Here is a 15,099-nt window from a genome sequence, read left to right as displayed (position 1 = left end):
ATAATAAGGAGTGCACCATGATACCTCAATTTTTGGTAACAGCAAGACCCTACGGTTAAAAATAAAAGGTATCGTGGTTAATAACCAATTTGAAAAAGAAGAGACTATTGGTTACGTGCATGCTGCAATTCAAACAATTTTTGTTTTTGTTTTTGAAACTTACAAATATTAAATAAAACAAAGATTAATTAAATTAAATATTTAACTTAAATTTTAAATTATAAAATAATTACTCAACAGGATATCCCAAACAATTTTTCCAAGCATAGAGACATTAGCTTCGCGAGTACTAGGCCTCACCCCAAGGCCCCCTATGTTTTTTGGTCTTGCCAATTTATCCCAAGCCACTAGGTGGATTCCTTTTGATCCTGAACCTTTCCAAAGGACAAAGCTCTGGATTTTGCTTGATTGATTTTCAGTCCCGAAGCATTGGCAAACTTCTCCAAAATATCCATAACAACTCTTACTTGCCCACCTTTTGCTTTGGAGAAGAGCAGGACATCATCCACAAAGAGAAGGTGCACTACAAGGAAAATGACTTATGCCTACACACAAAAAATGTCACTAAAAATCTAAATTCCATAGGTAAAGGTATCATGGACTTTGACCAACAGACATTGAAATTGTCAAATTTGAGGGGGCATATAACTACAACTAATAGCCTATCACTATAAGTTTTACCTACAGACATAATTTTACCTACAACTACATTTAACTGTCACTATAAGAGCTACCTACAATTTACAATATGCGTGGGTAAAAGTCATTGACTTATGTTTACACTCCCTACTATAGGTAAACACCATTAAATTGTACTTACATGTATGACTGTAGGTAAAAGTCATTAACTTATTCTTACATGCTCTGACTATAGGTAAAAGTATTTTTTATTTTATTTATATAATAAATATATATATATATATATATATATATATTTATATAATATCTCTTATAAAGAATATGTGTACTCTATATGAAGTGTAGTTCAAATTTGATTATTATCTTGTATACAAAAAATGATATTAAAGTATAAAAAAAAAGTCAAATTTCATTAACTGATATATTTAATTTAATATTTTTTTCTTGCTAAATTTCATTAAATAAAGGCAAAAAAACATAGGCTCCAAAATATCAAAACAGAGTTGAGCAACACCTTGTAAAAATTATATCCGGTAGCAGATTTGTGAGACAAAAGATATTTCTTTCTATAGTCTATACAGAGGTAAAATAAGTGCTCTGGCATGAGCTTAGCATCTACACTGGGCAAAGTTGTAGAGTGGACACTTGAGGCAACAAAATTAAGAATGGAAAATGTAATATGAAGCAATGACCAATTCAAATTCCTTTCTTTAAAAATGAACTGATTATTACCTCTAATTAAATCGACACCCAAGGTATACGAGTCACTAAAGGAATGCAATCGATCTTCATCAGAAACTTCGAAAGTTCCAGGCTGAAGGAAAAATGAAGAATCATAACTACAAGGGATGTATAAAAAATTGCAAGTTCATAACAAATCAGCACTAGTAATGGATGTTAACCATGCTAAAATTAATGTTTAATTCCCCTGAAACATGATGACGACTGAATGGACCTAGAAATATACAATGAATAATTTCAAAAATAAATCCAAGCTTGGTTAGCAATAGAAAATCAAGGATAACCATGAATTTTCCAAGTGTAATATCTATAAAATATAAAATCATTCATGTGCTTTCACTAAACAGCTCCAGCTTTATGGAATAATAGATTAATGACATAGTATTAGAGCATCTATAAATCTTCTGTCTAATGTTTGATCTTGGTTGCCCACATGCTTCAAGCCCAAAGGGTTCTTGTATGAGAGGGCACATTGGATATAGAACTATTAATGTGCTTTCACTCAGTAGCTTAAGCTTTTGTGATAATTGATTCATGACATTTAAAAGATACTTTAATAGAGTCATACTGTATTAGTAACCCCAATCAAAAATCCATACACATAGACAATAACAGATGTACACAACAATTCATTCACAAATAAATGCAAGAACAATTGGTTGTGCATTGGATCCATTAAATAAATAGATATGGTACAATTACATTCATCAAAAGAGGACTTAAAGAGTCAACCAAATCATTGAAAAGTGCAAGACAATAGGTCTGTGTCAAATTCCTCCCACACAACTCACTTCAGATGTCAATAAATTTTCTTTGAATACAGACAAGTGGACTAAGAACAAGACCAATCCAGGTGAATTAATTCATTGAACCAAAAACACACCGTAAGAGTAACTAGTTAGCCCAACCACTTAACCATGCAATAACCAAGATTATATCAACTAGGAAACATGGCATAAAAATCTTTTTTAACTTCAAATTGCAAACCATATTCTAACTTGAATTTATGAAAACAGAGATACTTAGACTCACAGCCTGGACTAGATCACTAGATCCAAATAACTGATTGTGAATGAGAACCACATGGCTGAGGATAGAATCTTCCAGCTGCTTCCATTCTTCATCCAATGTGAAACATTCCTCAGAGCCTACCAACTGGTTGAACAAACATTTCATTTCAGATAGTCAATATGAACAGGATGGAATCAATAATAAACAGATATCCAAGATTCAAAGATTGCATAAGGATTACATTGTCAGCAGCTTTTTCGTCACAAGAAAATTGTTTCCATTCCAAAAATGCTTCCTGTGCACATGAATTTGCAAGAGTTGGTATTTCAACTTCAATAACACTCTCAATTTGGAAGGCTCGAGGTTTAAACTTGTACTGTTGGGCATTAAAATCACTCTTTGACTTTGCAAAAATTTTAGTATTCAACCAAAGTCTGGCAAACTCATCAAATATCTTGTGCAAGAGCTGAAGTAGAAGATATATAACGTTGTAAACAGATATTCATTTCAATCAATACAAATGAATTAGCTGATAGAAAAACCAAAATAAGGAAACTGACCATATAAGACTTATCATCAATTATTTTTGCATTTGCTGTACAATGTGCTATTTGAACAAGAATGTTCCGATAGACAGCAGCTCTATATTGCACCACAGATACCTGCTTTTGATGATTCAGATACAAACCAATGAACAAAACTAATCAATCTTGTAAATTTCATAACCCAGAATGAAGTTTGAGGAAGGATTTTAATCCGGTGAAATTTATACCTTCTTATCAGCGGCAATGCCACTTGCAAGTGTAGCAAGCCTTTCAATCAAATCCACATCTACCAAATAAAATCCTGGAGCAAAATCTAAACTGTATGAAGGAGGCATGTCCAACCCAATGTCATGATTAACAGAAATGAACTTACATGAAGCAGCACGAGGGAAGCGCATAAGTGTGTATATATTTTCCTGTCAAACTCATCATGTCAGTTCCTAAACAAAAGTAAAATAAAATCAAGCATTTCCATTGCGGTTTTATTTCCATTGACTGACAAAGAGGAGATGAAATCAAATAAGGGCTCTTGACACTCGTGTAGGTTGCAAGAAAGGGATGGCCAATAATTCATTTGAAGATTAATGTTCAAGTGAGAAGCAGCCCTGGATGACATAAAAAAAATAGACAAATTACAATACATGATTTGCCATTATTTCACTTAAGATAAGCCAGGTGGGATCATCCGCTGATTTGCCATTATTTCATCTTGAACAGAGTCATCAAGCTGTTGCACATCATAGTTTCATAAGAACAATACATGATTACTTGGGTGGAAACTGTCTTATGTTTAAGCATCCAACAAAAGTAACAAAATTATTTACCTTCATGTGAGACAAAGAAGAATTAGAGGCATTGACTGCAGAGGAATTAATGGAAACAAACACAACGCACCTTACAATTCTAAAATCCACTTCTTGGTGCTTTTTGTGAACATCAAGTTACGAAATAAATTACCTCTTTCTCGTTAGGGAAAACGTCCTTGATGGCCTTTCTGACCTCTTAAACAGAGGAAACAGCTACGCCTCTCAGAACGTTGATTCCGTGTTTGTTCATCAATTCGGCGCCCTGGTTTCCATAATCAACGCTCGTCAATCAACCGAATCAAAAGATTTTCGACAAATAAACATCCACGGTTCCACAAAATATACATTCAAGGAACTCCAGATTCGTCATCCACAAAAATGATTTATTATTATTATTATTGAAAAGAAATACACCAACGGAAGAGCGAAATGAATCAACAGATTCCGTAGAAATTGGAATCGATTCGTAAATTGCAATGATAAGAACAAGAGCAGGGAACGCAGAGAGACCTGGTACTCATGGATGTTGAGGCGGCGAAGCTTGTTGTGCTGCCACTTTCCGGCACGGAGAGGGACGAGAGACGAGCTTGTTGAGCAATCCTCTCACCATAGTTGTTGGGGATTTGGAGATCGGAGAGTGACACTATCTGAATGAATTTCGAATCAATTCTACAGTGCGAACCTCTCTCTACCTTTAAACTCCTTCAATTCGACGTTCAAACACTGCGCAGCCTAACGCAGGAGCGAAGACCAGACCCTAGAAACACTCCTGCAATGGGAAGCGGTGCGGGCGTCATCAGGGCTTAACTTCTCGCCTCTCTTGAGGATCTTGACTTGGCCCATGACAAGGTTCGCGCCGAGGCCTAAGTGATCGCTATCGTAGAGATTCCGCCGATGAGCGTGAGAAGGATTGGGGCTAGGGTTAGGGTTTCTTTGTATGGAAGATGAATAGAGGGGCACTGCGTCGTGACCTTGAAGACAATCATGGGATTATTTTGTGGGGGTCAAGATAACCCCTAGAATTACAATTTTTTTTTGGCGGTTTATTAAAACCGCTGAAAAAAATGGCTACTAATTGACTAATTTTTTGTAATAATAAGTCTTTGAGGTCTTTTACCTACATTGAAAATCTGTTGTTAGAAGAACTTTAAGTTATATTGAGTTTTACCTACACCAAACAAAAGTAGCTATAGATTTTTGAGTTATACCTACATTAAACATTTATAGGTAAATTTTTTTTTAATTTTACCTATACTAATTCAAGTGTATAGGTAAAAGTGTTTGTAAGCATAGGTTATTTTTTTTTTGTAGTGGTGGGAGATTAGAGAGCCAGTTTTAGACATTTTAATAGGATGCCAAACTTCATTTTGTACTTCATGAAGAATCCTCAACGAGAGTTTTTCCATGCATAGGACAAAAAGATAAGGGGATAGGGATCCCCTTGTTTTAGTCCTCTAGTTGGATGAAAGGGTGCAAGTCTATTGCCATTCCAAATGAAAGAAAGTTGGATGATTTAACACACTGCATCATTAAGTTGATCAATTTGTTTGGAAACCCGAACTCGCGCAGACAACCTTTGGACAAAGTTCCATAACTTTCGTAATTATGAGCTTATATAGAGTGTTACATAAGCTGATTGGGCGAAGTTCTTTAAAGCTCTTTGGATTTTCCACCTTGGGAATAGTAGCTAACAAGGTGTCAGCGATGGATGGATTAAAGGTTCCCGTCTCGAAGGCTTCCTTAATAAGCATCCAAACATCATCTCCGAGATTAAGTGCCAATACTGTTTGGAGAAGATTGGCTGGAACCCGTCTGGACTCGGTGATTTATAGGGTTTCATGCAGTTAAGATCACATGAAACTTCTTCCTTTGTTACAGGTTGTGTTAGCATATTTTTATCGTTTTCGTCCAGATGAGGTATATGAGAACAAGAGAAGCTGTAATTTCTTTGCTTATTGCAGAAAAGGTTCTTCAAATTTTTATTCGTCATTTTTGTAAACAAAAGATTGCATTAATATTTCTATTATGTATTCCAGTTTAATACTAATCGATCAAACCATGAATGAGACATGCACGTAAGTGTCATATTTTATTTAAATAAAACGATTTTAAATTTTTAAATGCAACACATTTCAATAAATGCCTCTTTTTTTTCCTATCACAACTCAAGTTTTAAATTTAAATGTCTTGACTTGATTCATTTATACCAGTCTTTGGACAAAGCTCTCTACTATATACTTCCCATTTTTGCTCGTTGTTGGGACTAGAGGAATCCAACACGTAAAGAAAAATAAAATAGTATGTTTAGAGAAAAAGAGAAAAGGGAGAATTTCATTTTATGAAATTACAAATCCATTTCTTTGCACGAGAGAATGATTATAACGCGCGATTTTCAATTTTGAGGCTTGAATAAAATTAATATTCCCTAATTTTATTGACCGATATTAGAAAATTATTCAATAAAATTCATTACACAATGGCCGTTTTTAACCAACGTAACGTACGTGTATAGGTTCAATCAAAGTAAAGTAATATATGATATTCGAAAGTGTATTGCTTTATGTTACGAATTTTTTCTTACAAAAACACAAAACACACAATCACCATAAAGTCAAACAAATAAATTAACGAATACAATAAACAGATGCACTAGTTGATGTGATGTATACATGCTCGGATCCCTATAGTTCCTGCTTCCATGCTTCATACTGGTCCAACTTATATTCATCAATCTGGAAGATATTAAGTTAATTAAAAGTATGTATAGGCAAACATTTTGTTATCATTAATTTGGATTTAGTATAAGGATGTTTATAAACTATTGACATGATTTTTATTTTCTCATACATTCTCCTTCAAGATAATTCTTTTTAAGATGTGGTGGAACACTAAACGTGATCATATATCATCTGCTGTCGTTTACATGAATTTTCACATCTTAATTTCTACACTCAACATATAGAAAAGAACCCTTTTTTTCAGATTACTATAAATTGGTTTTTTAGTCCGTGTCATACAGTTGAGAACTGTTTATATATATCTTGTAAGTACTTTTCTTTAACAAATATATACTTTTAAATGTATAAATCATGCTATGATTAAAAATTATAATAAGTAAATATTTTTAAATACATAAGTATACATAATAAATAATTTATATATATTGCAGTATATTTTTTAAAAAAAGATATTAAAATTTAATTTATAAATAACAATGATGGATTGAAATTTATAAATACATTATTCTTCAAAGAAGAACTTCTTATTAAAAATCTTACATAAACTAGATATATGATTATATTGATACATATAAGTGTGAAATAAATTTTATCTTACAAGTAAATTTTGTATGGTTATATTAGGTTCAAGACTCCGCTCTTAAGATGATTGTAAGTTGATTATGAGTCTAACTAATATGTTTATATTTTTATTTGATATAAAATCTTTAACACTTTTAAAAATGCTTTTATTAAAAAATAACTCCCCCAAAACACTCTAGTCTATAATTTAATTTATATGCAACAAGGATAATTACCTGTGAGAAGAGAATAAATATTATGGTATGTGTGAAATCATTTCCTTCTTGCAAAAGCCTGTTGTACAGTGGGCAACTTAACCCCAGTGGTTGGAGGTTTGGAGTTAGCGTCCTTAGGGGGTGGCCTTGTTGTAGGGGCAAGAATCTTCTGAATGCTTATCTTTTGGGTATTCATCCTGTTCCTGCGACCTGGCTAACTAAGATTGGTATTGCTGTTGCTTAATTTTGAGTATGGGATTAATTGGACAATAAATGTTGATGAAACATAGCAATGTGGCTTGTCTGTATTTATAGGCAATCCTGCATGGCTTCACCATTCTTTGCATGGAAACTTCCCAAGCGATGGTAATTTACGTAGAAATTTCAGCTACATTTCATGGTTTACGAACTTTTGAACTCTAGGATTTGCGTGAATGATCATATCATATATGTTAGCTTGTTGCTTAAGGAAATCTGCAGTGAATTTATACCGATATTGCATTGGCATGTAAATAATAATATAATAATAATTTATCAAAGATAACCAAGTTATATAGAAACCGTTACGAAAACTCTCACCGTCAAAGCTTTCGACTTTGAATACGCGTCATCATATCTCTCTGCATTTGCTTTTTCATTTCCCCCTATTTTCACTATACACATTAATTAATTAATAAATAACTCTTTCACTTAAAAAACCAAGTCAACTTAATAGTTAATAGACCGCGTCCCACAATTTTTGGCCCTTCTCCCCCTTCTTCATATTATTGTTTCTTTTTCTCATTTTCGGAAATTATTGAAAAAATTCACTAGTGAAAAATTAGCATATTATGTCACCCCTTTTACGTCAGAAATACTTAAATCCGACGTAAAAAGAATGCGGTGACATTTTTATAATTTTTGCGAACTTTTTTACGTCGGACCTGGTAGGGTCCGACGTAAAAAAGGACGCAAATTTAAATAAGAGAGCGCGAGGTACACCGCGCGCATTCACTCTTCCTCACTTTTCATTTTTTTCTCTCTAAACCCTCTCCCTCTCCTTTGTTACTGAATCGTTTTTTTTGTCTTTTGCAGAGGGATGAATCCTTTGTTACTCATTTGCACATTGTTGCTGCTCCTCAGGTATGAATCAAGGTTTCCTTAACACTTTTCTACTTCGCATTGCTACTCTGGCTATCTGTTTTATTTGATTTTTTAGTTGTTCTATTTGTATAGGTAGTGAGCGTTTTCTTTTGGGTTGTTATACGAAGTTGAATGGCTTGTTCTGGATGCAGAACGGCCCGTTCTCCAACCAGAACGACCTGTTTTGCTTGGAGAACGGACCGTTCTGCTGACCTTTTTATGTTTTTTTTTTTTAAATTTTTTTCCTACTTTTTTACGTCGGATGTCGTAATGTACGACGTAAATTTACGTCGGTTTTGCGAATCCAACATAAAATTTACGTCTCCCACTTCTACGTCGGTATGTTTTCTGACGTAAAAAGCTAAAAATAACCGACGTAGTACACCTCTTTTGTACTAGTGATTACAGGCATTTTCTTTCTGCCCGTGCATGAATTTACATTGGCCACATTTTTTTTTGGAATATTATTTCGTTACACGTTAGCATAATCGCCCTAGCAATATATCCTAATATATTTGTAATGCAATTCATGGAAATTTGTAACGTAATTCAGCGAAATATGTAATAATTACGAGGCACGTCCCTTCCATATGCATTATAAAAAAAAGCAACACATGGCATCATTTTAATTACATCAAAACAATATATACATTGTAATTTGAAATTTGAACGTAATGTTACCCTTTATCCATGATCTACTTCTATATTTTTATGTTTTTGCTCTCTCGATGGACTCTGTAACCAATTCACAATATTTTTTTTTTCCATTTTATTGGGAATAATTCTTTCTTTATCCATTTCATTTAGTTTGAAAAATTATATTTCAAATGTTTTTTTGATATGATTCTTAGGATGTGAATTTGTCAAGTTTTCAAGAGTGAGTTGAAGGCTCTCTAAAGTGAATAAGAAAATAATTAGTAGAATGTTAAAAAGGCGAGGCATACTTTTCAAAGTTTTCCAAATCAAAATTTCATATAGTAATTAATGCTCAATATATGATCTTGGTGTGGAAATTACTTTAGAGTTACAAGAATATGTTCATGTTTTTACTACAGTTTCTAACCTCAATGTAAATGGTTAAGTATGCATCAAGAAGTGGACCATATTAAAGTTAACATATATAGAAGGAGATAGAAAAAAGTTTTTGAAGACCTTGATGCTCTAAAAGAAATTTTGAATAGTATTCATCCTTATCTTAATGAACTTCAAAAAGGAGGAAGAAGATTTGATGGCTTTTATTAAAGAAGCTTGATTCAAATTTGTCAAAACAACAACAATAAAATTTAAAAGACAAAAGGTGATAGCACAATAGAAGAGATTGAAGGAAAAAGGCAAAACCTTTTTTCCTAAACTTTGAAAGACTCTTGAGCATAATTAAGAAGAAGCTTGAAGTACTCTACTCCTCAAAATGTGTCAATCTAAACCAAACCTACAAGACTTATCAAAACTTTAGAGAAAAATATTGTAAATGAAAAAATATTATGAACATTTTCATCATTAAAACTTTAATGAAATTTTCCTTCGTGAAATTTCTTCAAATATTTTTTATTTATTACTTTAGTTATATGATTTAAATTATCTTCTTTGATCAAATATGCATTTTTTGAATATACTTTTTCTATCGAATATGGTTCTTTCTAATTATAACACCATTTTTCTAAACTTCAAGACTTCTAATCCATTAGTAATAGTACCTTCAAAATTAAGTCACTAATCGAAAATGTCTTTGACTTAACTTTTTATTATAGATCGGGGATATCTTCTCTTTTTGATGTATCAATTTTTGCATTGTCATTAATCTCTCTTCATCTAATTGAATCAATTCATCATACATGAAATTCTAATAATCTTCGACATCTATAGGTAATATTGCCTTATGTCCATAAACAAGTTTATATAATGCCATTTATGTCGCCCCCTTGGATGAATTTCTATATGCTCATAAAACTTCTAATAAAGTTTCATGCCAATTCCAAGGTCTTGAAGCTATATTTTCTTTGCCAAAGATATCAAAAATCTTATTAGAAACTTTAACTTGTCCATTTGCTTGAACATAATAAGGTGTCAAAGTAACCAACTTAATTCTTCTTAACTCAATGTATTGTATAATTTTTTTGACTAGTAAATACAATTTCTTGATATGTAGTTATGGTCTGTGGTATTCTAAATCAAAAAAATAATATGATCTTCAATAAAATCTATAAATTCTTTTTGACCAACTTCTTTAAAAGGAATAGTTTCGACCCATTTGATAAAATAGTCTATAACAACTATAATATATTTAGGATTTTTTTGACGATGAAGGATATAATTGACTGATCAAATTTATAACCCAACCTCGAAAAGGCCATGGTTTAACAATAGAATGCAATTCACTTGCTGGAACTATTATTTTATTGGTTCATGTTTTTGACATTCATTATAACTTTTAACAAATTCAATACAATATTTCAACATGGTCGATCAATAATAGCCTTTTCAAGATAATACCCACTTGATTTTCTCATCAGCTTGATGAGTACCACAAATTCTTTCATGTATTTTTTCCATAACTAAATACATTTCATTATCTACTAAACAGTTAAATAACAAACCATTAAATCTTTTTTGTATAATTCATCATTTAAAATTACATAATTGATGGTTCAATATCTTATTTTTTTTACCCATCTTTATGTTTGAATTTTGTAAATTCAACAAGTGATTTTCTCCAATAATAAATGAATGATGCATCAACAAAATAACTCTCAAATACATTTAGTAACTTATTTCAAATTAATTTCTATCATAGACTCACATTTTCCTTTAGTAAGCTTATACCCCAAAACAATATGAGCCAATTCATTTGCCTCATAATTTGAATTTTGAGAAATTTGTTCGAATTGAACTTCGTCAAACATAGTTAAAAGAAAAATTGTTCGAGAACAATACTTAATTAAATCCTCACTTATATATTTATATTATCGAATTAATTGTTTGATTATATTAATTAAGAATCTCCTCGAATAATAATATTTTTTATCCTCAAGGCAATTAGTGTCTCCAAATCTGATTCAAAGCTTCATACTTAGTTTCATTATTCAAACGTATTGACTTAACTTGAAATAAAATTTTAGTAAGAGTTTCTCTAAACAATTATAATTCTAATTCATGATCCAGTTTGCTGTTTTGATCCATCAAAATATAAAGCGCATGATTTAATTATTAGAAAACCTACAATTACTTGACCTTTCATTGATGATATACGTACGTGGAATAATATGATATTTATAGGCAATCATGCATGCCTTCACCATTCTCTGCATGGAACTTCCCAAGTGATGGTAATTTACGTAGAAATTTCTGCTACTTTTCATGGTTTACAAACTTTTGAGGGTTTGCGTGAATGATCATATCATATATGTTAGCTTGTTGCGTAAGGAAATCTGCAGTGAATGGCCACCAAGCTTACACCGATATTGCATTGGCATGTAAATAATAACATAATAATAATTTATCAAAGATAACCAAGTTATATAGAAACCGTTACTAAAACTCTCTCCGTCAAAGCTTTCAACTCTGAATACGCGTCATGATATCTCTCTGCATTTGCTTTTTCATTTCCCTCTATTTTCACTATACACATTAATTAATTAATAAATAACTCTTTCACGTAAAAGACCAAGTCAACTTAATAATTAACACAATTTTTGGCCCTTCTCCCCCTTCTTGATATTATTGTTTCTTCTCTCTTTTCGGAAATTATTGAAAAAATTACATACATTTTCTTTCTCCCCATGCATGAATTTACATTGACGACATTTGTTTTAGAATATTATTTCGTTACACGTTAGCATAATCGCCCTAGCAATATATCCTAATAGATTTCTAATGCAATTCATGGAAATTTGTAATGTAATTCAGCGAAATATGTAATAATTACGAGGCACGTCCCTTCCATATGCATTATAAAATAGCAACACACTGCATCATTTTAATTGCATCAAAACAATATATACATTGTAATACAAATAGTTCATTGAACCAATATTTTGAATATTGCTTTGTGAGAATGATCTGTTCCAATCCGCAAGACACCTCCAAGCTTATAGGCAACAAGGGGCAGTCTAAGACTAAGAGCAGCAATGGTTCGACCTCTCAAAACGGTGGCCAAAAGAAGACTGTTCAATCGGGTCTTGCCTATAAAAATTCTTGAAATGCATTCAAAACAGGTCAAATAAATTAGAAACAAACCCTCAACAACGATCTCAATTTCTTGCTATTGAAAATTTTGTAATTTTTTTTATCTATTAAATCAGCTAGGAGTTACAATAATTTCATTCTTTTTCACCCCCTTTTCCCGTTAATTAATGTCATGGTCTTTAATTACATTTATCATTTTGATTTTATTGCAGGTGATCATGTGGAAGAAGTGGCCGGAGTTATATGTAGGAAGCGCGCAGTGATTATTATAGTCATTATTTGTTTATTTATGAATTGTTCGTTTCATAAGCATTTGTTGTTTACAACCTTTTTTCTTTTTTTTTTTTAGAAGATTCACGAATAAATTTAGAGCTAGTAATATTTCATTTCTATGTAAAATTATGATAAACACTAATAATCTTTGAAATATTTACATGGTATGCGCAAGTTCCATGTGATTATGAAAGGATATTCACGAATATGTTGTTATTACTTTGTCCTTATATTTGTTTTCTCACGAATTAAGTTCTCTTATAAATATATTTGTTAACAAATACTATCATCTTTGTATATTATTTCTTTACTGTTCCATCAATATAAAGAACCTCGCGTCAAGTTACTTCATTGCTAATAATAGCTGAATAAATTAATTAAAGAATAAAACGGCTTTTATTTTGTCTAAAAATTCTTGATATCCCAGAGGAGCAGTGGAGCACTCAGAATTTCGATTAAAATAGTTGAACTCGATCAATATACACTTATTTGACGGGCTAAAATTCTCTTAATTATAATTATATAAATGATTTATATTTAAAAGGCTCGAATATTTAAGAGGAAGTATATTTTTGCCACCTAAATATTACAACTTTAGTACTTAAGGAAAACAAGCTCTAAGTAATTTAAAGTTTTTAAGCGATAACATTTCAATATATGCGACTAGGATAAATTAATATTTTAATTTTCTATTTTTTCCAGTTTATTTTATTTTATTTTTTATTAATTTATATTTAAATTGTTGTTATTTTTCAATTTTGACGACAAATAAATCTGTCACAATTTTGTCAATTAATTTTGACGATAATATAACTAACACAGTTGAAAAAAAATTACATTTTTAACGATTAAAAACACTCTATACGCCATTATTAATATTAGTTATTTCTTAATGTTTAGTCCTTAATTTAAAAAATTAAATTTATTTTTTATATGTTTTTATAGGGATTAAAATTAAAAAAATTTCTAGATTTTTAAATGCTTTATAAAAAGGGGTTATAATTAATAAAAGTATTAAAAAATAAATAAATAAATAAAAGAACACCATGGCCCGGCTGTCCTAACTCTCTAAGTTCAACTAACGTGAGAATCTCATCAATTGTTGGTTAAATTTGATGCTTTTGTTATCTATTTTTATTTGTCATTTTATGGGTTTTACTAATTAATTAGAGAGTTTAAACTTTGTACTTATCATTATAAGTACATTTATAATGAATTTAATTATGAATTTAAATTACGCGTGTCAAATGCACAATAATTTTCAAGATTTGAAGTTCACACAGATTTAGAAAAACACATCTCAACATATAATATTTTGTAAATATTATTTGCTTCAATTACTATTTGAGTGAATTCCGTATGTAGATTCTTTTTATTCTAACTAGCATAGAATTTTTTAATTTAGGTAAGTATATATAATTTGATAACGGAGATGAAAATAAGATAGACCAATTTAATAAGTATCAATTTCTAGATATTCATCAATGATTATTATCAAGTAAATATCATGCATGCATACCTTCAAATAGATTGAGTGTGTAATATGTATATTGACAACATAAATCATAGCTATTTGTTTCATATAAATTGTAAATTACAATGCGTGATGATTCAAAAACAAGTTGAAATATGAAATTAGACTACGTTATTCTACCATAAACTACACTATGAAAAGAAAGGAAAAAAAAGCTAAGAAGTCATATTCAGCAATCTCATACTTGGGAGCCATATACGTAGGCAGTGAGTGCTTGTGAGAGTTCTTAAACATGAATTTTTGACCCCTATGATAGAATTGCTTTTCGTATTTATAGAGGTAATTGGGAGTAGTTATCTACATGAATAATCGACGTGGGGCATATACTTATTGCCCATTATGTGGCTTGTGTAACTTCTCATAACTGCTCATCCCACGTCTTCTTGTTCGACTCTCGAAACAACTTCTTCATGGACGATTAGTGCGCATCTATTTAGTAACTACCATGATCATGATAATATGTTACAACTTCTCATCTGTCCATAACTGCTAATAACCTCTCCTCTTGTCCTTTGTTCTTCGAGTGTTGTCTATGTGTACTTTTCGACTTACTCGAAGCTAGTCTATGTGTACTTTTTGACTTCCTCGAAGCTTTTCTATATCCTTAGGAAAAAAACATTCCCTGATCTAGTTGCCTTTCTATCTTTGTGTTTTTTGATTAATTCTTATGGGCTTTAACTCGAACAACCCCAAGAGTTACATACTATGATTATTTTTTATTCAATTTTGTCA

The 15,099-nt window shown here is 31.3% G+C and overlaps 1 protein-coding gene and 1 long non-coding RNA gene across 2 annotated transcripts; both read right to left on the bottom strand.

Moving 5' to 3' along the window:
- Positions 1 to 1,993: 1,993 nt before the first annotated feature.
- Positions 1,994 to 4,267, bottom strand: LOC145954515 (midasin-like). The gene is made up of 4 exons (XM_083068920.1): positions 3,164 to 4,267; positions 2,952 to 3,053; positions 2,633 to 2,857; positions 1,994 to 2,535 (listed from the first exon to the last, which is right to left on the bottom strand). The coding sequence occupies exons 1-4, from the start codon at positions 3,332 to 3,334 to the stop codon at positions 2,374 to 2,376; spliced, it is 660 nt and encodes a 219-aa protein (XP_082925046.1). The 5' UTR covers positions 3,335 to 4,267; the 3' UTR covers positions 1,994 to 2,373.
- A 2,014-nt stretch (positions 4,268 to 6,281) lies between these two features.
- On the bottom strand, positions 6,282 to 8,719 carry LOC145954516 (uncharacterized). The gene is made up of 2 exons (XR_014431754.1): positions 7,278 to 8,719; positions 6,282 to 6,474 (listed from the first exon to the last, which is right to left on the bottom strand). It is a non-coding gene; the product is annotated as an uncharacterized LOC145954516 (long non-coding RNA).
- Between the last annotated feature and the right edge of the window lie 6,380 nt (positions 8,720 to 15,099).

The sequence above is a fragment of the Cajanus cajan genome, chromosome 2 (genome assembly GCF_000230855.2).
Source record: "Cajanus cajan strain Asha chromosome 2, NIPB_CcT2T_4, whole genome shotgun sequence".
NCBI classification, from domain to species: Eukaryota; Viridiplantae; Streptophyta; class Magnoliopsida; order Fabales; family Fabaceae; genus Cajanus; species Cajanus cajan.
Note: the sequence above shows the minus strand (reverse complement) of the source record. Positions and strands in the feature narration are given on the sequence as shown.